The sequence below is a fragment of the Perognathus longimembris genome, chromosome 5 (genome assembly GCF_023159225.1).
Source record: "Perognathus longimembris pacificus isolate PPM17 chromosome 5, ASM2315922v1, whole genome shotgun sequence".
In the NCBI taxonomy this organism is placed as follows: Eukaryota; Metazoa; Chordata; class Mammalia; order Rodentia; family Heteromyidae; genus Perognathus; species Perognathus longimembris.
In genome coordinates, this window is record NC_063165.1 from 73,141,874 (window position 1) to 73,169,446 (window position 27,573).

The following is a 27,573-nucleotide window of genomic DNA, read 5'->3' on the forward strand; positions in this document are numbered from 1 at the left end:
GACTTGGGCACTGTCCCTGAGTTTCTTTTGCTCAAGGCGAGTGCTCTACCACTTGAGCCATAGCACCATGTCCAGCTTTTTTTTTTTTTTTTGAGTAGTTTATTAGCAATTAAGAGTCTCGTGGAGTTTCTTGCCCAGACTGGCTTCAAATCACAGTCCTCAGAGCTCAGCCTCTTTGAGTAGCTAGGATTACAAGCAAGAGCCACTGGTGCCAGCCTAGATATAGTAACTTTTAGATCACCCTTAGGTCTGCTTTGAGACATGCCCATCACTCACTCTGTTCTCTACTGCTCAGGGAGTTGTGGCAGGTCCCCATAGTCATCTGCTGTGTAGCAGATTGTCTGTCCTTCTCTCGGTTCCTGCCTGCTTCTGAGCCTAGAGACCTCCAAAACTCCACGTTCAGGAAGATTCTGCATTGCCTTTCCAGATCTCCCATCAGACACAATAGAGATGTGCTTTGTGTTCTGGCCACATTTTCCTGGTACCAATATCTGATGATTGCTTCACTGCACAGTACATGACTGTGTGTAGAATTATTTGAATTATTGTTTGTAGACACAACTCCTTATGTCAGTGTATTTGCTCAATTCTTATAAGTACCATGTGCTAACTGATTGCGCCACTGGAGTTCCTATTTGCTCAATTCTTTAACACACGAGCCAGTAAGCCTGGGGTACTCAGTGTTATGTTTGATTTTCAACTTAAGAAGATGTGTGCTTTGAAGAGTTGTGTCTGAAATATTTTAAATGAGGCTGATGGGGTATTGGGAAGTCATTTACCAGGTGACAAATGGCTGCTTTGCAGGATTCCAAGAACAAAGAATGCATCAGCACTGATTCCATGAATTATGGTAGAAAACAGCATCATGTCACAAAACAGCTCAGCCATGTGCTAGTGCTCTAGATAGCAAACACAGATCTCCAAGTCACAGCCCCTCAAGCTCGGCCTTTTTACTAGCTCCTGCCAATATACTTCCTTTTGTTACTAGGGCTTGAACTCAGGGCCTGAGTTCTGTCCCTTAGCATTTTCTCTCAGGGCTGGTGCTCTACCACTTGAGCCATACCTCCACTTCCAGCTTTTAGGCGGTTAATTGGAGACAAGTGTCTCATGGACTTTCCTGCCCTGGCTGGTTTCAAACCACAGTCCTCAGATCTCAGCTTCCTGAGTAGTTAGAATTATAGGAATGAGCCACTGGTACCTGGTCAGATTTCCTCCACCATCACACCCTCTCCTCCCTCCCACACCCCCAATGCTAAAGCTTTGCTTATTCTCTCTGTGAACACAGACACCTAACACTTGGAGCCTTGGTGATGACAATGTCTATCTTTTCCCTGGGCTCTGGCAAACGCCCAGGAGGGACAATGCAACTGAACACCAGAAGCTAGAAACACAGCCCCACTGACACCCCCCCTCCCCGCCCTGCCCCTGAGCCAAGCTGTCTGGGGACTCAGCAGCATTTTCAGAGGACAGTGGTCTATGAACAACACACGAGCTAGGCAGCATTAATGTGGAGCCCTTGTTCAGGCTTCTCCCCATCCATGCTCCTGCACCCATCTTTCCATGACTCCTAGCCTTGAGCACCCTGACTTCTATCTCTGGCATCCTGAGGACGTGGCTTACTTCCACTTGAAGGCTGACCTGAAACATTAAATTCTTTCCAGAAAACACCAGCTGGGGATGAAGGCTCAGGGCCCGGTCTATTTCCCCCGTGTCCTGTGAGGTGACACCCGATCAGGAGACAGGCAAAAGCTAGCTGCTCAGAGTGACAGCACCACCACCTGAGACTGACACCACACAGCTCTCTGTGGCTACACAGTCTCAGCATCTGTGAGCACTGAAGCAAAGCAGGGCATGGCTAATCTTATCATCTCAGTGACCACCATGGCTGCTGACTCACCCCGCCCCCCCCCCCCCCCCAAGAAAGTTTAGCAGCCACAAAACTGACTTGCCAGTGTGTAACTAACTGGCATAACCTGAAGTCAGTTATCCTTTGTAAGTGTTGGAAATGGTGACTTCCAGCTACAGAGTGACTGCCTTCTGTACCTGACACTTGTTTCTATACTATGATACAAGTGGATCTATGGGAGGTGCCAGTGTAAACCTGCAAAGGAGGAATTTAAATTTCTTTTAAGTACCTGGAGGGATTTATAAAACTAGTCTCTACTTCTGATCACATGCTGATTAGAAACCAAGTTTGTCTATGTATCTATTAAAAGCAGATAGCAACTTGAAAGCAATTTTGTGTATGTGCGTAAGTGATAAATCTGTACTTTCACATAGACAGTAGGTAATCCTCACCTCTCTCCTTCCCTACTCTCCTCTGCTTATCACAGGACTTAGTACTATTGTAGGAAATTATGATTTTTATGCTCATTGTTTTTCATACAGAAATGTTATATAGTATTTGGATCAGAAACATTTTTTTTCTTTTCATAGTTACTGACTTGTTACTGTCACCCCTTTCAAACTACTGCTTGGCATGTTAGCACCTTCTGAATTAAGTCTGGCCTTTGGGTTCAGCCATGTGTGGGAAGCCATGGATCTGATCACAAAGAAGCTAAGAAAGTGTCACCCTAGAGATAATGTCTTCACATCTGAAGTCACCACCACAAGGAATCACATCACAAAGGAAAATAAATGAGAAAGGAACAGGTCAAAGAAAAGGCATACTCTAAAAACTTCTGAATCATCTGCTTCTATACTCCTTGAGAGCCTTGGATCAGTTCCCAGAGCTGCTGCTGTTTATCTTTCACAAAAACTGCTTCTTGGGGGAGGGGGGTGTGTTCCTTCTCAGATCACACTTCTGGAACCGACAAACCAATTGTTTCTGCAAGCTAAACATGAGCGCATGAGAATGCAGGGCCATGATTCCAGGTTATGTTTATTTACAACTTCAAAATAAACAGCCCACCAGGATGAGGGAGGCTACCCTCAGTGACACAGTCGGAGGAGATCAAACTACAGGAGGCCGAAAGTGGCTGGTTCACTCTGATAAATCTGAATTGATTCCTCTGCTACAGCCATCAGTGACTACACCAGGAAGGTCTTTAGGTCCCTTGATTACTACAGTTCAGCACAAATGTCCAGCGTGATATATACTGTTTCAACATATATTTGTATATTTATAGTGTCTGGGACTCTGAAGAAATGAGAAAGGTTATCTTGACTCACTTCGTAGTTCAGAGAATTGAGCTGAAATTAAAAAACAACAACAACAACCAGAATTGACTTGCTCAATTCAAGGTGCCCACATTGTTCCATAAAGATGACTAGAATCCAAAAGGCCTAGGTACTACTCTACTTAGATCAAATCATCTGCAAAACCTCAAAGAAAAGTACAAGTCTTTATTTCAAGGGGAAGCAGATGTGGCTGAAAACTAATGACCCTTTTTACAATGGTCTGTCTCTTCTCTTCTGCAGAGCTGTGTCTTTCCCAGAATTCCACAGTGTGGCAGGGCATCACACATTTGCTTAAGGGAATGGTCTAAGTATTGTACAGAACCCACTTCTCAGATTTCTCACATCTTTCCATGCCATATTTATTTTCCTACATTTCAAAGATGAGAAATCTGAGGTGCGGGCAGGTGATATAACTACCTAGGGCCACAGAGATAGCTAATAGCTGCGCTAAGTCCCAAGCCTGAGTGGCCAGTGGTGAACTCCCTGCAGTGGCCTGGCACTCTGGCACTGGCATCCCTCCATGCTGGCTGAGCAGCAGGCCCTGATGTCCGCCAGCCTTCAGGCATTTGCCCCACCTGCCAAAAGCCAGCCACAGACACTGTATTCTGCCACATGTTTATTAGACAACATCTGTTAGGGGTTCACTATGAGCCAAGGACAGTGTTAGGCAGTAGGCTCTCAAAGATAAGACACAATTATGAATGAGAACCTTTACAAAGATGGAGTAGCTTACAGGGAAAGATGAGGGGGAGGGAAAAAAAGAAATGGGAACAAATAACTAGGCTGAGAAATGTGAGTGACAGTACCCAGGCTGAGGAGATTTACAGGAATGCAGACGAAAGTTAAGCATGAATGACAGAACATGATAGAGTATGCATGGCATCTTCTGTTCTAGAGATGTCTACCCCCTACACTCAGGAACCTGTGAGTCTACTCCCCTGTTGGTAATCAGGACTCTGCAGGTATGGTTAGAGCAATGGTCCTGTGATGGGGAGATTATCCTGCACTCTCCACATAGATGCATGATGATCACAAAATTCTTATATGTACAAGAGGGAGGCAGGAGAGTTAGAGGAAGAGACAGGTCAATCCAAGTGGAGCTGAGGGATGTTTAGTGTGGAAAGGGCCAAGGGCCACCGAATGCAGGATACCCTGAGGGCATGGAAAAGCCACCAGAAAATTCAAGGGCCTTCTTTGCTCATCCTTTCATGCTAGCTCAGCAAGACTCACTTTGGACTTTATAACTTCCAGAACTGTTTTGTTGTTGCAGCTGTTGTTTGGTGCTGATACTGGGGCTTGAACTCAGGGCCTAAGCACTGTCCTTTAGCTTTTTCATTCAAGGCTGGCACACTATCACTTGAGCCACAGTTCTACTTCCAGCTTTTTGCTGGTTAACTGAGGATAAAAGTGTCACCGATGTTCTGGCTTGGCTTGTTTTGAACCGTGATTCTCAGATCTCAGCCTTCTGACTAGCTAGGATTATAAATATGAGCAACTGGCACCAAGTAATTTAAATTGCCTTAAGCCATTTGATTTGCAGTAATTTGTTCCAGCAGCAACAGGAAACTCACATAGTTGGGCATGGAGAGAAGTTGAGTTAGCACAGAGCACATAAATCCTTCACTGTCACAGATGCCTTCAGCAGGCTACATCTACACTGCCCTCCCACCTGACCCACGAGGGCAGTGAGCATCACCCACCTCCCACAGGCTGAGAAACAACTGGGTCCTAGCACTCACTGATTTCCCATCAGGTGACTTCATTTATATCAAAGCGATTCAAAGGGAACATGCAAGCCCAACGCTCAGTGTTACAAAGGGCATTAGAAGGTAGTACTGGTCTCTTGAGACTTGTTTCTCCTCATCTACAAGTTTTTCAGCTCATCTCCCGCAACCCTAGGTAACATGTTGCTTATGCAACAAGACTAAAGAATGTCCTTAGAAGTCCTAATGTTCAATGTACATATGAGAAAATGGAACAAGGTAAACTCAGGGGATGGGTGAGGTTTGGAGAGATGGGTAGAAGGATGGAAGGGGTGGCATTGATCAATTGCATTGTACTCATAAAATGACATGTTTAGTTGTAACTCTTATGTATAACTACTTATTTTTAAAAATAAAATTTAAAAAGATCCTTGATGGATTTACTATTATTTCTATCCAACTAAACCATGGTCATATGGAAATGGCATCTTTGCTTGAATTTCTAACCTCCCAAACCATTTTGGAAATTTGGGCCAGGGCAATTAATAGGGCCAGTGTTTTGTCCAGGTGAGAAGGCTGGCCCCCAGCACAGGCTATTTTGTGGCATTTACCTACGCAATCTACCAAGTGTGGCCTTCACCTGGTTGCTGCATCACAGTCAATCAGATTCAGGCATGTTAAAATATACTCCCAGTGAAAATAAGACTCATGGAATCTCATAGATAAAATCAGACCCCCAATTCATTCATTCATAATGAGAAACAAATAGAGTACTACCATCAGACCACATGCAATTTTCCCCTTGGTTTTCCAAGGAAGCCAGCTTCTTAAAAGGCTACCGAATAAGTGGTGATTAGTTACATGAGTCAGAGACTAAAGATTTGCACTGGGTTCTGACCAGCCAGCTCCTCGTGGTGGGGACATTGCTGCTGGGTTAGGCTGGGTACCACCTGCATCCATCTCTCTCTTTGGCCAAACAATCCTAGTTTCCAAGTGATACAGAGGAAAAGTCTTCAGATGACAATCTTACCACATTTTACCTGCCATCAGAACTATGGACAAAAAGTCTATCTACCCTGTTCTCAAGATGATGCTGAGTGAGGAAACAGGACCAATGCAACAAAATGTTGCTTTTATCTTACTAGTGTCTCAGAAATGGAGATTGTGCCACTTGTGCAGTGAAGAAGCGAGCAGGAATGTCTGCCCATGCGCACACTGTGGGCATGAAGCCCTGAGACAGGACAAGGAAGCATTGTGAGGAAGCACATCCACGATGCTGCTGTCTGGTTTCCTTCCTTCACTTCCTCTGTTTTCCTTATGGAGTTTTCTTATGGAGTTGTGCTTCAATCGACGTGCTTTTCTCGATGATTGTGCCCCGAAGTCTTTTTGTACTTCTTCCTGTACTGTCCCTTCTGCCTTCAGCCCAGCCACCCATTAGCAGTCACTCCTATGCCGGTGGGTCCTCTCCACCGCAGCTGCCCATGATTTTTATGAAACATGACTAAGGATGGCACTGAAATCACAAAAGAGAACTAGAAGGCCAGCACTGGTGGCTCTCACCTGTAATCCTAGCTACTCAAGAGGAACAGATCTGAAGATCTTGGTTCAAAGCCAGCTGGGGCAGGAAAGTCTGTGAGACTCTTAACTTGAATTAACCAGCAAAAAACTAGAAGTGGAGCTGTGGCTCTACTGGTAGAACACTATGCCTTGAGCACAAAAGCTCATGGACAGTGCTTAGGCCAGAGACCCAGCACAAAACAAAAAACACCTAGAGATGAACTTCACTTAGAGGGCTACCTGTACGTGGGAATGACACAGGAACAAGTAATGCATGGGAGAACACAGCAGAGATGTTCGCAGACAGAGCCCAGTGCGTCTGGATTCAGTAAAAGTCTGGATTCAGAGGCATGCAGCACTACAAAAACATGGACAGTAATGGGGAAGGAGGGGAGTGTTTACAAGAAACAGTTGAAACTGGAAGCCATGACAGCCAGTATTTTTAACACCTTCCAGAATCATCTCTAGTATGGCTCTAATGCTTGCCCCTCCTGATGTCATCCCCCAAATTCGGGCTCCTAGTGCTTTTTTAAGAACCACAGGAAGAGATTACTAATATATTTCTTGGTCCAACTCATCTGTACTCTGAGCATTTGAAAATGTGGACTGACTACTGCTTATGTTTGTTGAGTCCTCAGTGGAAGCCCACTCTTTCCCAAAGTAAGCTCAAAATCTTCAACTCCAGGGGCTGGGAATATGGCCTCGTGACAAGAGTGCTTGCCTCGTATACATGAGGCCCTGGGTTCGATTCCTCAGCACCACATATACAGAAAATGGCCAGAAGTGGTGCTGTGACTCAAGTGGTAGAGTGCTAGCCTAGAGCAAAAAAGAAGCCAGGGACAGTGCTCAGGCCCTGAGTTCACGGCCTAGGACTGGCCAAAAAAAAAAAAAAAACTTCAACTCCAGATCAAGGTCTCATTCCTTCACAAATACCACCCCGTCCCCCAACACACCTCTGCTTTCAGGTTTAGTCAAACTCAACTATGCACCCTGAGGCATGGTTAGAAAGCCTCAGTATTTGAAACACATGAAGAATCAAGGTCTTCAGCACAGCTAGAGAACATTCCAGAGAATACTGGCTCTCTACATCTCAGATGAAAGGTAGAATCAACATTATGAAATTTTCACTTGAATTTCAAAGTGCCTGGCAAAATCCAACTGAACACCAAACAATATCAATACTCATAACAGCATTTTTCTTGTTGCCGAGCCCAATGCCCCAAGCTTACGTATCCCAGCTAATGTTTATATATCTTTTTTCAGGATTTACCTGGAAAAAAAACACTTGGAATTTTTGAGGTTCTTATAAACTTACCATTACTACATTTACCCAGGTAAAAGGAAAACTGCTCTGTAGATGCAAGAAATTTTTTTAAAAAATGCATCCTTGGAAGGCAAGAGAATATCCAACTGTATCCAGAATCCCTAAATAAAGGAAGCATTTCAGCACAGAACACCCTTCTATATTTTCATGGGTCATTAATAATGGATGGGGATTTCATAGTTTATAAATAATCCGCAGTGGGAAATGGTCCTTTCTGCTTACTGTGTGAAGAAAACACACACACACACACACACACACACACACACACACACACACACACAGTGTCTTTTGTGCTGAGAAATTCAGAAGACATACCTGTGGTTTCTCTATTCCAGAAAGAATGTCTTGAACCTTCTTTACTTCCAACTCATATTCTGCATTGCAACAAAGGAAAAACAATACCGTTAGACAGCAATGAGGTTGTTGACTTCCTTTCCCCCAAAGCCTTACCAAAGGCAATTATTAAGTCAGTTACCTTTCTCCAGAAATTTTTGGTTATCAAAATCCTGATAATGAAAGTCAGGAATGGAAATGTCTTTTGAGCTGAGAGGGATTTTTCACTGTAGTTTAAAAAAAAAAATCACCAATGTATTGTTCTAGGTGCTCACAATACCAACCAGACTTAACAAGAGTCCCTACCACTAATACAACAGGGTGCTAAGAGGGTCCAAAATAGGGTAGGGAGAAAGGCCAACAGAGCTGTAAGCAGAGGATAATGAAGAGATGAAGTTGAATACAGTGGCCAGGGCATGGAGGGCTGTGCGTTCATTTATTCAATTGTGTGTGTGTGTGTGTGTGTGTGTGTGTGTGTGTGTGTGTGAAATATCTATGTTTGATAGGCACTGTGTGTTTAAATGATAGGACAAAATCTTATCAAGAGTTTGAATCATGAACTTAAGAAAAATTAAGGGTGAAACTGGGCACCAGTGGCTCACACGCGTAACTCTGGTTACTCAGGAGGCTGAGATCTGAGGATCACAATTTAAAGCCAGCCTGGGCAGAAAAGTTGGTGAGATTCTTACGGAAGTGGAATGTGGCTCAAATGGTAAAATGATAGCCTTGAATGAAAAGGCTAACCGACAGCAGTTCAAGACAGAGTATCAATGTGCACATACTACACGCATGTGTGCGTGCACACACACACACACACACACACACACACACCAGAAAAGTCCCACACTTAGGTTTGTTATATATCCTTGACTTTGTTTTCACTATCCTTTCAAAATGTCCTGAGCATCTTCCCCTGTGGATCCCACAAACCAGGTCATGGGGTGCACTGCAGGTGCTGAGCCAGGGATGACTCACTCATCATTTCCCAAGGGTCCCCCAGCACAAGCTCAGTGGTGCGACCAATGCTTGTTGGCCAGATAAACAAGCAACATCTATATTAAAAATAACAAATGCTTTGAATTGTCACCATTCTAAACTTTAACTTGGTTCAATTGTTAAAGAGAGGAGTTCCTACCAGGTGCTGTTGGCTCATACCTGTAAATCCAGACTACTCAGCAGGCTGAGATCTGAGGATGAAAGTTCAAAGCCAGCCCAGGCAGGGAAGTCCATGGGACTCTTATTACCAATTAATCAGCAAAAAGCTGGAAGTGAAAAGTATGGCTCAAGTGGTAGAGCACCAGCCTTGAGTGGAAAAACTGAAGGAAAGCACATAGGCCCTGAGTCCAAACCTCAATACCAGCATTAAAAAAAAAAAATTTAAAAAGTTCTGCAAGTAAGAATCCTCAGGATTCCATACTCAATATAGTGTCTTCCAGAAAACCTGCAGCTGCCCCTCCCACCTGCCTCCAGGTCCCCATGACAGGAGGAGTGGCTACGCTTCAGCTATGCCCCATCCAAGTAGAACGGGCCCCTGACAAGAGTCAGAAACACAAGTGAAAGATGTTAGGATAAAACAACTTCCAATAAGAGGCCACAGTTTTCCTTGTCTCTCTGCCTTCGATGACAATGACAAGAGTTGACGTGTTCTGAGCACACAGGTGTGTGCTGGTCAGGGAACCCCCCACTCCAAGATGAATATGCTCTGCTCCTTTCTCCAGCAGCGATTGGGGCCGAGGTCCGCTTTCCTCTGAATAACACTTGTAGGAGTCTTGTTAACCCAGGAATGAAGGAGGAAAATAAGACGCCGAGCAGATGTGATTTCCCCAGTGCTACAAGTCTAATAAACGGCCCCAAAGCAAGTAGAAATTTTGACTGTATCCTAATGAATAAACAGACATCTGGAAGTTATAAAGGACAAGGGGTATGTGTGTGTGAGAGAGAGGGGAGGGAGGGAGGGAGAGAGAGAAAGAGGGAGAAAGCGAGCACTGATTGATTCTGGGGAATGTCACTGAGAAGAGAGAAGAAGCATAGGAGAGAGCCTCTATGTCCCTAAAATGGGTTTGCATTGGTTTTAATTTTTCTTGTTTTTTTATTAACTTTGAAAAAATTATCAAGTGTATGGAACAAAGGCTCTGTGAAGAATGTATGTGTTGTTTTTTTTTAAGGGAGAAAAAGCAAAAGTGGGCCATGAGTCTCTATTTATTTGACTCTTCAAATAAACCCGTGATTCTGCAAAGATGAACATGAAGGGCGGGAGTAGGAAGGCCACGTGAGGGATGGGCAGCCACCATCTCCCACCCTTCTGAATTAGGACACACAGGGCACTAGATAGAAATCCTGTCTTTTTTTCAAGAATCTAATGACAAAAACTGGAAAAGAGGGGAGAGAAATGCATTTACACCATATTTACTTAATGCTTTTTCACCTGTGTCCTCCGCGTAAGCTAGGAGGGGAGAAAAAGGAAATTCCAAGAATACAATTTGTACAATCGAGAGTGAAATCAAATCTGTTTGTGATAAATCTGTTGTGATAAATAACCTATAGAAAGTTCACATGAAAACTAAGTGTCTCGTATGAAAATGCCAAAATCCACAACTCTATTACCTAAATTATGAGTTAACTGAGTCTCTGACCTCTCTATCACTAAGTACAGTCAATCAACGATCATCCTTTGAAGAAATAATTAGCTTTGGAGCTTGCCTCTATGAACAGAGGTTATATCAGAGCAGCCATAACCCTGCTTGTGAGTGCTCTCTCTCTCTCTCTCTCTCTCTCTCTCTCTCTCTCTCTCTCTCTCTCTCTCTCTCTCTCTCACACACACACACACACACACACACAGTGGACAAAAGAAGAACAGCTAATTCTCTCCCCCAAAATGAAAAAAAAAACAAGAGAGAAACAGAAGAACTTGGCCTGTGACGACTGAACAGGAGATGTCCTAGCTTGGGGACAGAAATGCAAGGCACCAGTGCAAGGCCACAGGTCAGCTGCTCTCTCTGTTTTATCTACAGGGCTACCCCATAGAATGGATTCCCCCTGGTGTGCAGTGAGTCTAATAAGGCTTAACATAAGGGAATGGATGGGGTTAGGACAGAAGGGGAGAGTGATGGAAGGGGTGACACCGATCAAGACACATTGTATTTATACGCTGACATGCAGTATTAAAACTCATGGATGGGAGGGAGGGAGGGAGGGAGGGAGGGAGGGAGGGAGGGAGGGAGGGAGGGAGGGATTCCTGCAGATGAGTTTAGCTAGTGGGTAAAGCAGGAAAGCAGGAGAGCAGTCCATGCAGGGAAGGAAGGCACATGCCATTTTGCAGACACAGGCCCCCTCTAGAGGTGGGACATTTTTTTTAAAGTAATAAACAGGAAAACTCTCAATGAACCAAGAAGCAACCCATTTAGAAATGTCAAGAAAGAGCAAAGTGGGGATCAGCTCAGAGATTCATGTCTTTCTTCCTCCCAAAACAATGTTCCTATTATGATAACAAAGCAAAGGGAAGGCAAAAATAAAAATACACATCAAAGCTAATACGGGGGTGGGGGGAGAGCCCAACTCCCAAACCACACACATAGAAAGAAGATGTGTCATTTGAAATTTGAACTTGGCATAAATAATGCTTTTCATATTTGCTCCAAAAGAAGTGTACGTTCAGACTGTTTGAATAACTGTAAAGTTTAAACTCATTAAAATACCCCCTTTTATATACACAAGTTTCTTCTTTGGTTGGTTTCACATTTTTTCCTTCTTAGCAAGGCAGTGAAACTGCACACTGGCTGCTAGCTATAGAATGGATTCATGCTGAGAGTGCTCATTCCTATGGCATGACACCAGGCTGGGTTCTCTCTGAACCTTCTTTCTAATTCACATCCCCAGGTTTGTGGGCAGATACTCCCGTCACAACATCATATGGCGTTCCCAGATTGGCCAACGGTCTGACAGATCTACTGTCTTGAACAAATCTAAAAAACCTGAGGGATTGTGAATATGCACAGCCTTTGAGGGGGAGGGGGATAGCAGACAATGTAAGAACTAAATGAACAGAAAAAACTACTTTTGGTTGAAAAAGAAAAACATGTTCAACAATAAAGACAAACTAGCTAAAGTCTATTAGTGCCTGCTAGAATGAACTGGGAGGAGGGAAGAAAACACTAAGAGTAATTTGTAGATGCTTTTTCGATGAGAAATGTAATTGGCTATTGTCAGCTGTATAGTTGCTTCCCTTGTGTTAAATAAGGGAAAATAAGGGAATCAGTAAATGCATATAAAAATTGGATTAATTAACAGTGTTCTTCCAGTTAGTGATTACCATCCTACAAGTAATGGTCTTAAACACTAAAGACATCTAAAATTGATTTAAAATATATATATATATATATATGCATAACTTATTATGCAAGCAATCCCCCAAAAGGTAAAATATTTTAGAAATATATTTAGATATCAAAAACCTTGATCAAAAAATGTCAGTATAATAAATCTTAACTACTTTGGAGGATGAGAGAGGATCACTGTTCAAGGCTGGGGAAGAAGAGTTCACAAGACCCCTTTTCAATCCATATGTAAACACAGTGATTGTCATTCCACACTACGTGGTAGGTTGAGATTGAGAGGATCACACTTCAAGACAGTCCTGGTAGAAAAGCCCAATAGAGGGAGGCTGAACTCAGCTCAAGTACACTCGTGGGCAGGAAGAGCGATCCTATCCTGAAAAATAGAGCTAGAGGCAGGGCAGCAGCATGTTACCATCCTAGCAGGCTTGAGGTTCTGAGTTCAAATCCCAGTAACTCCACTACCCCCCCCCCAACTAAGCATCTTACTATTTAGCCAGTCTTCAAGAGATTACTCTATCTGAACCCCTGAAGGCTATCCTAGGGAATACTGAGCTGTGAACACAGCAAAAGAAAGTCGCTGGCAGGTGAGCCTTCCAGTCTACAAAATCATTTGCAAGGTGGCTTGGGTTCCAAATCCATTCTGGAACCTGAGGGAAAGGAGAGATGAATTTCTTTCACAGGTGGAACGCCAGCTGGACAGGAGGGATGGCCAGAGAATGCAAATGGGACAACGGGGGCTCATTTCCTCTCAGCTTGTGTTGCTATTTCTGGAATTCAATAGAAAGAATGATTTTTTTTTTCCTTGACTCACGGTTTGGCACAAAGTCTTCCTAGAACAGGGGCAAATGCCCCTCAGGCAAGAGGCTGTCAATCCCTTAGCAATAAGAAGCCCAGAAGTACCAAGTTTGGATCTTCCATGGAAAGTACCAGATGCATTTTGTGATTTCCTATACCAACTCAAGATTTGTCTTTTGACCACCATCTTTGATGTCAACTATATTAGGGTTCTGTTTACTATTTGACTTTATGTCCAGTTCTTTATGTGAGATTTAAAAGAAGGCCAAATCAGATATGCACAAAGAAATGGACAGAAACAATTAGTATATCCCACACAAATGAAGAATTAAGTAGACATGATTGTTTGGTGAGCCTGTCTCAAACACCAGCCATCAAACTAAGTCATGCTAGATATAGTTGCTTATTCGGGGGGCGGGGGGGGGAGGCTCAACTCCATGATTACCCAACAATGCTGGCAGGGGCCCTCCCTGGGTGTGTACCAGGAAAGCAATTTTGCTAATCACAGGAGAGAAAAACCTAAAAGGTAATTAAAATTTATGCACTTCTTTCTGCTGTGGCATCTACACACATTTCCACTATACGTTGTTGCATTAAATCTTGGCACGCTACATTAAACATTTTTTGAGTAACTTATTCATTATTTTTGCAAGAGTGTAAGGATGGACAGGCAGCATTCACTGAGCACCGTTCTTTAAGGCAACGTAAAAGTTTCTATACCAGTATTCTTTAAAAGGTCTTTGTATGACTGAGCTATTGGGAGATGGACATTCAGACTCTAGCTCCAGAACCCAGCTCATCAGCTGGTGAAAGAATGAGATCCAGAGCTTCGCTCACAGTATCTCACTGGAGTTCTGGAATATGGAAAGGTCGTAACTGCATGACACAAATTCTCCTACATAGGAAATCAGCAAGGAGCACAAGCAAGCTCCAGTCACTAGGCGAGAAATGTCTAAAGGTGACAGTAGCTATATATTCACTCATTCATGGGGTGTCTGTGTTTTAAGTTTAACAGATATTCCCATTCGTTTGCAGAGAATCTGCAAATGCAAATGTTATGCAAAATTGATGATAGGTAAGTATATGTCTTTTAAAATATTGAAAGCCTACAGAAAAGCTATATTAGTACTATGAATGCTGGTACACATTGAAAGTGTTTGTCTTCCCAGAATTCTTATGTTGAAATCCTATTCCCTCATATGGGATGGTGTTGGATGTGGGCACTTTGGGAAGAAATTAGGATTAGATGAGGTCATAAGGATGGCTCCTTTATCCACGGGATTAAGGTCCTTAAAAAAAGTCTTGATCTTGTAGGATATACACTGGATTCGTGTCTGCAATTCTCCGATCTTCTTCTCTTCATTGCCTTTGACCCCAGTACCACTTTCCTGGTATTTTACTTAGCTGAACTTTGATTTTGGCTTCCTAAAGAATTACACTATTTGAGATCTTCCCTTGAATCTACCATATTACCGTTAATACGTTTCTACAAGTTTTCATACCAACCACTGTATTAACTTATGAGTTTTTAAGCTGAATCTAGCTCCCGTAAGGGAAAACATTTGTATTTTGTCTATTTGGGCCTATTTAACTTCATTTAACGTAAGGGTAGGTAAGGTAGGGTTGGGTGAGATTGTTAAAAGGGCGACAGTGATAAAGACATATCGTATGTATAAACTGCTTTATTTATGGCAACTCCTTTGCACAACTGTTTAATGGTAATAATAATTGATAAATTGTACAGAAAAAAATCTTGAGAAAGCCTGCAACTTTCTGCCATTATCTGAGATCATGAGAAGTCGGTTAAGCTCCTTCAATCAGAAAGCAGATCCTTACTGGACACTAAATCTACCTACATTTTGATCCAGGACTTTCCAGTCTCCAAAACTGTAACTAACAAGTATTTATTGTTTAAGCCATTTGGGTTATGACATTTTGTTATAGTAACCTAAGCTACTTAACAAAGAACTACTTTTCACTTGCATTAACCAACTCTTCACGTATCAATACATTTATATATCCCTGCCCCCGCTCCCTTCCTTTCCATCTTTCACTCACACACCACTTACACTTCAAAAAAAGAATATATATGAATACACGTTTCTCTTCTCATGATAGTTCATCCCTATGTTTATCATGTTTTCTGGAGAACAATACATCCTATATAATAACATTATTACAACTAAAAGATTGAACACAAATAGAATAAAATCAAGTTTATAATCCATTTTTAAAAGTTTCCATGTATTCCAGTAAGTCTTAGTATTTTTTTCCCCTCAACCAAGACCCAACCAAGGATCTAGACTGAGCTTTTGGTTTTGATGAAGACGTTAACTCTGGCAGAGTCTCTCCAGTCTTCTGATAAAATACACCCCTATAGGGACTGTGTGGCTGTTTCCTCATGATTAGATACAGACTGAAATCCTTTGGCAAGAATTGTGTAACTATGTACTTCCTGTCCTATGACAGGGGAAACTGCCCTGTGGTTTGAATCATTTAGTGATGCTCAGTTTGAATCCATTGGTTGAGGTGCAACATACCATCTTCCTCTACGGCTGGAGTACTCCCTCCACCTTTTTTTGTTATTGTTGGTTGTGGGTCTTGAACTCTGGGCCTGGGCACTGTCTCTGAGCTCTTCAGCTAAAAACTAGTGCCCTACCAATTGAGCCACAGTGCCACTACCAGTTTTTTGGTGGTTAATTAGAGATAAGTGACCCACGGCCTTCGCTGCCCTGGCTGGCTTTGAATTGAGATCCTCAGATCCTCCACAGTAGCTAGGATTACAGGCATGCAGCTACTTTTTAACCCTTTGAACAAATGGCTAAGAGAAAACAGTGATGATCTTTATTATATTGGTAGTTGTAGCATTCTAACCATGTCCAATTTGTCATCTCACTTAAAAATATCTACAAATTCACATTATTTTTGTATTCAATGTGCTAAGATGTAGAATCTCCCATTGTCATCACTATTGTTTGAGAGACTGTCTCAAGTGTAGCCAAGAGGCCCCTGTCCCTTTGGTTTCCCCCCCTCACACACCCCGTGTCCATCTGCTTGTGACATTTGTCTTCTGCTAAGTGTTTTGTCTTAATATTATGTGGTCAAGAGTAAGAAAATGGAAAGTGCCCCTAAAGGGAAATATGTTTATAACATTGATTTTATCTAACTTGCCCAAGAATTTTCTTACTTAAATGGGACTAGAAGTAGAAAGAAAGTAAAGTAAAAACAAACCAATATCCTAAAAGACACCTTAAAGCACATCTTAAAATGCACCAAACCAGAACTATAGAAACCCAGATATGAACTATAGGAAACTTTAAGCAAAAAAACCATCAAACATATTTGGCTTGTCTTGAATTGTGTAATTTCTGCTCTTAATTCAATCTAGTTGTGGTTTATTCCTTGTTCTTCCTAATCAACATTTTACTTCTGAAAAATAGATGATCAAAACAGCACCATCTGTTCCAGCCCAGAAAAGAAAATGGGCCATCTTTTAAATGCACTGATCTAAGAAGTAAACTAAAACAAAAATACTCAGCCCCCGTCAGATCTGTCCACAGAGAAGATGCCACTCCAGATACTAGTCTCAGCAGTGGGGTCCACTCTGCAGACCACAGCCCTGGTTCATAAAGTTTTCTATCTTATTCTCCCACATGTGTATGACAGAGACTCCCACACATTCAAAATCAACATTAAAGAATTCCTGTTTGCAAGTCTCCTACTCTATGCCAAAGTTATATATATGGAACTTGCTCTGCCTCATCTTAAGTATACCATAAAATTATGTAGAAGTTAAGCACTTCCATTTTCTATATAAAAGAGTTTATCTTGGATGGGCCATGCAGACAGTTCTCTGTTGTCCAATGGGATGTTCTTATTCAAATATGGTGCAGGATTTACAAAGGTCCTCTGAAGGTATACTATCCTCTACTCTCAGAATGACGCTAGTGTTCTGCTTTTGAAAAAATCCAATTAAAAGGTTTAGAAGCTGGAAAACAGGGCTCATGCCCGTCATCCTGGCTACACAGGAGGCACAGATTGTGGTTCCCCTGAGCCCATGATGAAAACAATTTTACTTTAGAGACAACTGTCAGCTGATAAGATTGGTAGGCCCCTTGCTTCGGTACAAAATAATTACAGCAGAAGCTAATTAACAGTTTATACTACTGTTTACCTATCACCTTCAATTATAGAAGCTCATTTTAGAAATCCAAAGAGAAGCTACCAAAATTTATTTCACAAGCTAGTCTAAGAAGAGAACACTTCAAATGGTAATTTTTCAACTGCTTTGGGCCCATGTATTGGCAACACAGTATTGTCTCCCTATACATACACAGACATACACAGACACACACAGACACACACAGACACACACAGACACACACAGACATGCACACACAAATACACCACTGTATAAAAATACAGCATTAAGGATGGTTTCAAGCCAGAACACTAAGTGGCAAGCAATAATCACTTTCAAAACACATAAGATGGTCACCAGTAGCTCATGACTGTAATCCTAGATACTCAGGAGGTTGAAATCAGAGGATTGGGGTTCAAAGCCACCCAGGCAGGAAAATACATTAATTTCCAATTAACTATCAAAGAAAGAAGCTAAGTGGAGGTATAACTTAAGCAGTAAAGTGCCAGCCTTGAGTGAAAAAACACTAAATGACAGAACCCAGTGCCCAGCCCCAAGTTCAAGCCTTAGTATTGGCATAAACAAACAAAAACAAAACACGTTGAAATCTTTCTGCAGCTGACTGTGGCTTTTGGAGAAAAAGCACACACTGGTTCCAAAAGGACAGAGATTTTGCTGGCCCATAACCTACAGCTGTTCACGGGATTGCTTCACCTGCAATGTCTCTGTGTTGTTTTTCTCCCTAGCAGCTAGTACAGAGTGCAACCACACAGCTCAGCCGCCTTCCGATGCCAGCTGTTTCTCTATATTTAACACACATTTAGCATTTGCACAAGATAGCAGCCATTTCTCTGAGTTCTTCAGGAAGGATAAGGACTTGATAAACAGGGTAAGGGAAACTAATTCTAATCTGCCTTAAAGCAACAGTCATTACAGAACAACTAATCCATGTTAACTGAATGGCATCCCTAATTTGACCTTAACAGTCACTGGGCAGAAATTTCTTCTCTGGAGAAAACACAAATGGACCAGAAATCATACATAATCATACATAAATCATACTTATTATATCCTATAAGCAGAACACAGAAGATTATAAAGAGCATATACTTGTAACCGGGCAGCAGAGCCACTGAAGAAGGTCTGGCTAGGTGAATTGTGTACGCAGAACAGGAATTACTTGTTGAAATGGACACAAAAAGCTGGGGGAAAAAGGGATTGTTTCCAGGGTTTCCAGCAAGAAGTTGAACTGCCCAGTTGCAATCACTGTGAACTAGTCCTCATCGTTTAAACTTCCAATCCATTTCTACCTTTTGAATGAAACAGAAGTCTTAGTCTTTTTTAAATTTTTCTTGCTGTGCCTCTGCTGAGTCAATTATTAAAATAGTTGATTTCTAATTTAAAATTCTGAGCAGGGAGTTGATTAGAAGTGAGTCCATCCCAATAAAAAACCTGGTAAGTAAAGTCCATCACCCTCCAACAATTAAATGATCACATATAAACAAGATTGTTATTCCAGCAAGATAAAGGAAATGAGAGAAAAAGCAAAGGCGTTCTGAGCAGTTGTGGGGTTATGACTACCTAAGATTGTGAAATTATAAGCTTTCCGTCTGCTCACCAGCTGTGGTCCTAATTCTCTATAATAACTTCAGCTTGCACAAGTCCATGAGAATCAAGATGTCTTCCAAATTTCATTTTTATACTGGTTGCCAGGATTGATTCTGAGACATTAGTCTCCAGTGAAAGCAGCACAAAGCTGATTTCACCAGCAGGTGTTAACTTTCTGAGCAGTGAAAGGAAATGAGAAGATGGAGTGTGTGGGAAGGAAGGAATTAAGTAGGTTCCAATATGATCCCCCTGGGTTTTCAGCGGTTTTATGCTCTCTTCCAAAAAAGCCCAAAGGAATAGAGAATATTCCTCTGAAACATAAAAACAAAATTTTCCTACAACAAGTAAAAATCAACACGCAAAATAAAAAGATCAGCCAGGCACTGGTGGCTCACACCCATAATTCTGGCTACTCAGGAAGCTGAGATATGAGGAGCACAGTTTAAAGTCAGTTCAGCAAGATAGCCCAGGAGACTCTTATCTCCAATTAAGGACCAAAACAAAGCCAGAAGTGGAGTTGTAGCTCAAGAGAAAGAGTGCTAGCCTTGAGCGAAAGAGCTAAGGGACCAGTGTCCAGGCCCTGAGTTTGAGCATAAGACCAGCAAAATAAATAGATCAGATGGATGGATATTAATGAAATAAAATAACAAGAGCATATCTTACTTCATCTCAGATGCCTGGACACCTGGCTGTGCCTCCCTATGGGAACTTCCACCACCTCTGTGTCTCTGGGTTCTGGTCAGAGAGCCTAAGACTTGTGATGGATCCCATAGAATCCAGGTGCTCATTCACAATCAAGACTCAGAGTACTATATTTTATTACTTTTAAGCACCAAAATGCTTTTTCTGCCTCCTATCTCATATTGATACTGTATAGCAGAAGAGAAGGAATGACTTCTGACTCTTTGAGTTTGGGGACACCTGCTTTTGAGGTATACACATTTATAATATCTTTTATATTTTCAGTTCAAACTGCTGGGTTTTTTTTAAAGCCAGTCTCTGCTTAACTTCAAAGATGATCTAGACCCAAATAATGATAGACAGTTAAGAGTTGCAGGATTTGCTTCCTATTCAGGTGTGTTCTGCTAGTGACGAGCTTATATACTGGGTTAAGAATCACAAAGTTAGCAGTGGCTCACACCTATAATCCTACTCAGGAGGCTGAGACCTGAGGGTCAAGGGTCAAAGTCAGCCCAGGCAGGTAAGTCTGAGAGACTCTTATCTCCATGAATCACAGAAAAAGACACAAACAGTGCCAGGTATCAAATGATAGAGTATTTGTCTTGTACTTGCCTCGAGCAAAAGAAACTCAGGGACAGTGCACAGGCCAAGTTGACGCCAGACAGGGAGGGGGGGGGGTGGAAAGAGAGAGAGAGAGAGAGAGAGAGAGAGAGAGAGAGAGAACCTAGTTTTCTCCACCTACAATGCTATTACCAAGGCCTCACTGACCTCCTTGAGGGGATAGCCCTTGCTCCAAAATGCTAGCACCTTCACTATCTGGTAAAGCATGCATTCAGAATGCTAATTCTCCCAGCAGACCCTCCTCCTCTGCCTTGAACTCCGTTACCATCTAGAAGATGATGACTCCTCGTTTTTGGGGGGGTTTGGGGGCTTTTTTTTTTTTTGGCCAGTTCTGGGGCTTGAACTCAGGGCCTGAGTACTGTCCTTGGCTTCTTTTTGCTCAAGGCTAGCACTCTACCACTTGAGCCACAGCACATTTCTGGCTGTTTTCTATATATGTGGTGCTGAGGAATCGAACCCAGGGCTTCATGTATACAAGGCAAGCACTCTTGCCACTAGGCCATATTCCCAGCCCCGACTCCCCATTTTGATTTGTGGCCCAGACCTAAAGTTTACTTCAAAAGTTTGCTCCTAAAAGCATGGTGACCGGCTGAGCTTGTTTTTGCTGGCAGAGCAACCTAGGTACAGTGGGCCAGCAGTCTCTGGAAATGACACAAAATGGTCAAAAGCTCAGATTTTTGCAGCAAGTCCCAATAATTAGAAAAGAATATTTTCATCTTCCAACAGAATAAGAGCATATGAAACCATTTAGAATATGGAAGATGCTGGCTAATACAAAAGTTAGTGGTTAGGTTTTGTTTTGTTTTGTTGCCAGTCTTGGGGCTTGAACTCAGGGCCTGAGCACTGTCCTTGGTTTCTTCTTGTTCAAGGCTAGCACTCTACCATTTGAGCCACGGCACCACTTCAAGCTTTTTCTGTTTATGTGGTGCTGAGGAATCAAACCCAGGGCTTCATGTATACGAGGTGAGCACTTTACCACTAGGCCATATTCCCAGCCCGAATGGTTGGGGTTTTTTTTGTTGCTGGTCCTGGGGTTTGAACCCGAGGGCCTGGGTGCTGTCCCTGAGTTTTTTTTGCTGAAGGCTCCACTTCCAGCTATTTTGGCAGTTAATTGGAGATAAGAGTCTTATGGACTTTCCTGGTGGGCTGGCTTTGAAATGTGATTCTCAGATCTCAGTTTCCTGAACTGTTAGGATCATAGGCGTAAGCCACCAGTGCCCAGTAGTGTATCATTTTTACTGGAATTTTTATAAAAAGGTTAGTGAAATCAAAACTACTGAGAGCTGGTGGCTATGAGCATCCCCAAACTATACAAAGGAAATTAATAGTCTAGATAAATATCTGAATCAGTTTCTATGGCATATGTTTGTTGCTAGGCAGGCAAAAACACCTGAGTGTGCCAGGCCTGGTTACTCAGGAGGCTGAGATCTGAGGATCACAGTTTAAAGCCAAATGGAGGGGAAAAAAAAAAAAAGGTCCATGAGATGCTTATCTCCAATTAACCAGAAAAAAATTTGGAAGTGGATCTGTGGCTCAAGTGGTAGAGGACCAGCCTTGAGTGAAAAAGCTAAAGAACAGCATCCAGGCCCTGCATTCAAGCCCCAGTAATTTTACACATACACACACACACACACACACACACACACACACACACACACACACACACACACACTAATTCCTTAGGAAAGTTTTAATTTGTAGAAGTACAAGAAGCACAATAAAGGTTAAATAAGCAAAACCACAAAACTCCAAATCTTACCTGAGGGTAAAAGCTAATATTAGAAACAATACTAGGCCACCAAAAGTGACTACAGGCACCAAGAGAGGCTCATCCTTATTAATAAGTTGGTGATGAGTGCTGACAGTTTCCTACATTGAGCTGGCAGGAAGGGGGTACAAGACCTCATTGACAAGAAAGGCCTTCATTTGTGGGATGAAATAAGGCTTAGCAGTGAATTTTTACCCAGTGTTTCAGTTCCTCAAATAAGTAATTTATACTGATGGTTCTATGTGCTAGCCAACTCTGGCATTCAAACACACACAGTAAACTATCTGGTAACTCTGTCCAACTGCAATGGAATTCTGTATTTTAAACCAAGTCTTAGAAAATGAGAAATTCTTGTGTAAAAAGCAAATTCAGCAAATTGGATTATCTATAAAAGATGTTTGGAAGTTCCACTGGGTGAGCTCTGTACTTGAACTCCTGCTCGCTCCAATCTGTTTCTGGCAGGGGAGACTATAGACAGCATACACAAATGAATTGATGAAGTCAGTTACTAGGGAGAGTCAGAAAGAACAGACACGTGGCAGAAGTAATCCAAGATGGCTTCTGTGGCCCGGCACCACTTAGGTAATGCCAGGAAGATGTGCAATTTGCCAAGGAAGAGAACTCTTCAAGAGAACAGAAAGAGTGAAGGTCCTAGGCAGGTGAGGCCTCTTTGTTAGGGGATCCTAACTAGGAGGGAAGCTAAAACGTCTCGAGCAGGTTTGGCTGGATCAATTGGAGTCGCGAAGGTAGCTAGCAGCCACTACCAGATGGGGACATGTATGTGCATGTATGTGTACACAGGCACATGAGTGTGCCTAGGGCTTGAATTCGGGACCTTGTGCTCTTGCTTGGCTTTTTTGCTCAAGGACAGTGCTCTACAGCTTGAGTTACTGCTCTACTCCCAGAATTTTCAGTGGTTAATTGGGGATACGAGTCTCTTGGATTTGTCTGCTCTGGCTGGCATCAAACTAGGGCCCTCGGACCTCAACCTACTGAGTAGCTAGGATTACAGGTATGAGCCACTAGTGCCAGGCCTACATGAAGACTTCAAAACCTGAATAAAGATTTTTGCATTGGATGCTAAGTTTAAAAGGAAAGAGGAGGGAATTTAAACAAAATGTCCTTGGCTAGTGTGTGGAGAATAAACTGGAAGGGACAAAAGTTATACTAGAGACACTAACTGTGAGATAAGTCTATTTTGCACATTTAAATCCTACCAGAATGTTCATATATCCAAATGCATACACATTTTACAAAGTAAACACTACAATAATGGAGGAAATTTGGGAAAAATCAGATTTAATGAGCTGTTTAGAGTATACAGAGGTGTAGTATTTGCTGTATATAAAAAAATCATCATTCTAGACCTATGTTTGTTTTCATATATGATCAAAATGCATAACACAAGTGACAGGAACACATTATCTGAGAAAAATGTCTGAGCAAAAAGCTACCGTCAGTAGTATACTTGCTCCGAAATCTAGAGACCCCACAGTGTGAGTCATGATCTGCCGGCTGAACTGCAATCTGAAGTTATTCTGGTTTTCCAGTGTGCTGATCAGTGATATATTACAGTGAAGAGTGTGTATCATCTTTCTTGACGGTGGATAATACCAAAAGCAGTTAGGTCATTTTCTCTACATTGAAGATTTCAACATATTTCCACTAATGTGGCTCATAAGAAAAGGCAAGTTCTACTCAATGGAAAATGTATTTCAGTCTCCAAAACTGTTCTCAAATAGTAAAACAGTTTAGCAGACATACTTCACTAGTTCCCCCCAGAGCCCCCACCACTCCTTTATTTTCTCATTTAAATTGGTTCCAAAAGGAGTTGGCAGAACATAGGATGCACTCTGATTGATAGATCCTCTTATGGAAAAACCACATATGTAGCAAAAAATGAAAAGGCTCCAGACTCTGGGCAAAGCTAAATGCCTTAGGCAGCTCTAAATTCACAAGTAAGGTGGGGAAAACAACTTTAGAGAAGTAATGCATCACCCCACAGCCTGTGTTGCCTTTAGTAAGGTCCTCTCCTATCACAGGAGTGGATTACACAATTAAACAGGCTTGAGAACCCACAGTCATGTGACTCACCATACCCCTGACTTCTCTATTTCCCAATTGTGGCTGCTCTGCTATGTGTATCGGATGTGAAGATCATGGTGGATAAGGCAGAACGTAGCTGCATCCTCATCCTCCTGTCTGGCTCAAATCTCTTTCCCTCTCCCTCTCCTTCTCCCTCTCCCCCTCCCCCCCTTTCTCACCAGTACAGGGATTTGAACTCAGGACCTCACACTCTTACTTGGATTTTTCGCTCAAAGATAGCACTCTAGCACAGCTAGCATTCTAGCACTTGAACCATGCCTCTACTTCTAGCTTTTTGCTAGTTAGAGATAAGGATGTCATGGACTTTGAACAGGGATTTTCTTCCTGAGTAGCTTGGATTATAGCTGTGAGCCACCAGCATCTGGCCTTTTTCATACATATTTCTTCTTGCTTCATTGCGTCCCATCTTTATTACTTTCATCAACCTTCCGTGTGGGGGTGTTTTACAATATTTGAAACTCACAGTTCTGACTAATCTGTCTCACTCACTTGCTGATGAATAAGCAAGTCAATCATATATGCTTAATACATACATACATACATACATACATTCACAACATGATATATTTCATACCACCTTTACTAGAATTAAAGTTTAGTAGAAGAGGTAAGAGTGCCTCTCTTATGTAGAATTAAAGATCATTTGTTTCTCTTCTTTAGGCAAAACACTCATTCAAGAGTGAGAAAGGAAATCTTTTAAGATACCAGTTGATTTTAACAAGCAATGTATTATTTAAAAAGTCAAAGGCAGGGAACAGGACTTGAGGACTTATCATCCAGTTGACATATAGGACTACAGGCTCCGCGTAAGTCCTATTCAAAATTAAGCCAGTTATCACACTGCATCTGTATCAGGGGTGGGGATCATGGGCATGTGGGTTGCATAAGGACCCCCAAAATCATTTGGTGCATGAAGGGACAGACAGAATCTGTCAGTGTCCGTAGTTTTGTACTGCCCTTGAATTCTGTTACAAATATGCAAATAAAGGACCCTTGGAGGAAAAAACTGCTCCACCTCTAACAGATATCTAATCATAACAGCCTTCAGGCTATTTTTCTTGTAGAGTATTTAACGTTTAACGACTAATAGGTTCATTAAGGGATTTGTTTGCTTGTTTTGGTGCTGAAACTGGGGCTTGAACTCAGGTCCTGGGCACTATCCTTTACCTTTTTCACTCAAGGCTAGTGTTCTACCCCTTGAGCTACACCCCACTTCCAGTTTTCTGGTGGCTAATTGGAGATGAGTCATATAAACTTCTCTGTGTAGGCTGGCTTTGAACTGCAACCCACAGATCTCAGCCTCCTGAGTAGCTATGATTACAGGCATGAACCTCTGGTGGCTGGCCATTAAAAGCTTTAAAAAAAAAAAAAGTTTTATGAGTCTTTTTGAAAGATTCTTTGGAAGAACAATCTTTCTTCCTTAAAAAAAAAGTACATGAGTTGACAGCTAGGATTTAAAAAATTAATGCTGGAAATATTCTTCTTAACTACAGTTTCCCTATGTCCTTACTCACTCCAAAATGAAAATGTGTCAGTAGTGAGTAAGTGAACAACTTGGAGAGTCAGTAAAACATCTGTTTATATCAGCAATGATGAACACAGTTAGTATTAGAAGTCAGGCATAGAGAATGGGGATGGACACAGTAAGGGCGAGAATTTACAGAATGAAAAACATAAACAAACAAGAATAAAGAACATAAAAGAAAAACAAAAAAGAGTGAAAGCCTTTCTTAGTGCAAAACTTCCCAGAGATCACTGAGCACTGACATCTTGAAGACAGGAGCAGAAAGGCACAATGCCTACATGCTTCTGATCATACAAATTCATACTTATCGAAATAAACCCCAAGAAATGGAAATGAGTTTTTCTTTTCTTGCTGTTTTGTGTTCTCTTTCTTTTTATCTTGTTTGCTTATATGTCTTTGGGAATGTAAGAAGGGGGGCACAGAATTGGAGGGACAAAGAGTGGAGAAGTAGAGCAAGAGTACTCAGTGGACACTAGGCTGAAAATGAACTATACAACTTGTGAGTGGGATAGGAGGGAATCTGGGAGAGAGCAAGGCAAGGGGTGAGACTGTCCAAGAGGAAATGTACCCTTTACTTGACTTATGTGACTATAACCCTTTTATTTTTATTTTCAAATAAAAAGAAAAAAGACAGGCTAACACACAGAGTACTGTAGGTTCCTTTCCTAGGATGGGGAAATATGAATTTGAAGCTATACCTCCTAGTATTACTTAAAATAATTGGCATAGCCAGGCACTGGTGGTCCACACCTGTAATCCTAGCTACTCAGGAGGCTGAGATCTGAGGATCACAGTGCAAAGCCAGCCCAGGAAAGTCTGTGAGACTCTTATCTCCAAATAACCACCAGAAAACTGCAAGTGGAACTGTGGCTCAAAGTAGCAGAGTGCTAGCCTTGAGTGGAAGAGCTCAGGGACAGTGCCCAGACCCTAAGTTCAAGCCCTAGAGCCAATTTAATAGTAATAGTAACAATAATAACAAAAACAATACTAAGGGCAGGCAACAGGTACATAAGCACAGAGAACCCGTCAAACTGGAAGAAGTTTTACTGAGTCTACAATACAGATATCTCTACCACCTGAAAGATAAACTTTCTTTTATGAAATACTAGCATGTGAAGAGACACCATGACCAACACATGAAATATGTGTACACGATGTTTTAATGGTTCTGAGATCGCTATGCTCACTTAAGATTAAGATCTATCACAGAAGTGGAAAATCTTCAATGAGATGAAAATACAAATTTCCAATGAGGAACTCTACAACCTACTTTTGAGCCATCATCCCATAGTGTAAGTAGTATAAATACAGTAAATGTAGTCAGAGTGCTTAAAAAACAAGTCATAATAATTGAGACACCAATAGCCTTTTTTTTTTTTGTCTGAACCCCTGATTTTCAGCAGAACTTTCAAGACATTTTGCTACCTTGTGGAGTTCTTTGGAGCAACATTCCAGCGCAAGATAAATCTTCCTGAACTTATTAAAATGTGCTTGGCAAGACACTTAAATAGTTTTGAGGAACTCAGTAAACTTGAAATATGGCAGTTTTCCTATCCTTCTTGGTTTTAAGACTCTTACTGCATTGCATATAATGTGCCTTTTCAAATAATAGGAGCAAGTAGGTCAATGCAAGTTCGTGGTGTAAATGAAGTAATAAAAGCATTTATGAAAGATTTTTTTTCCAAAAAAAATCATTGGTAGAGCTAGTTTTCCCCACCCACTCATGTTTGCATGTTGCTTTCATGGGGCTGGTCAGATTAATTCAGAAAGACAAATGGCATTTCACAGGGACACTCTCTTGTTGTATGTAAAGGTAGCATGTGAGTGAAGTCTGTTTGAAAGAGGATTTCAAACAATCCTTCAACTAAATAACAGCAGGTTGCTTTGAACAATTTCA

The 27,573-nt window shown here is 41.8% G+C and overlaps 1 protein-coding gene across 2 annotated transcripts in view; it reads right to left on the bottom strand.

Moving 5' to 3' along the window:
* Positions 1–27,573, bottom strand: part of Fndc3b (fibronectin type III domain containing 3B) — a 274,961-nt gene that overhangs the window by 82,165 nt on the left and 165,223 nt on the right. For both annotated transcript variants that reach the window (XM_048347104.1, XM_048347105.1), the window contains exon 7: positions 8,080–8,138. In XM_048347104.1, coding sequence (XP_048203061.1) covers positions 8,080–8,138 — 59 coding nt within the window. The remainder of the gene's footprint in view (positions 1–8,079; positions 8,139–27,573) is intronic.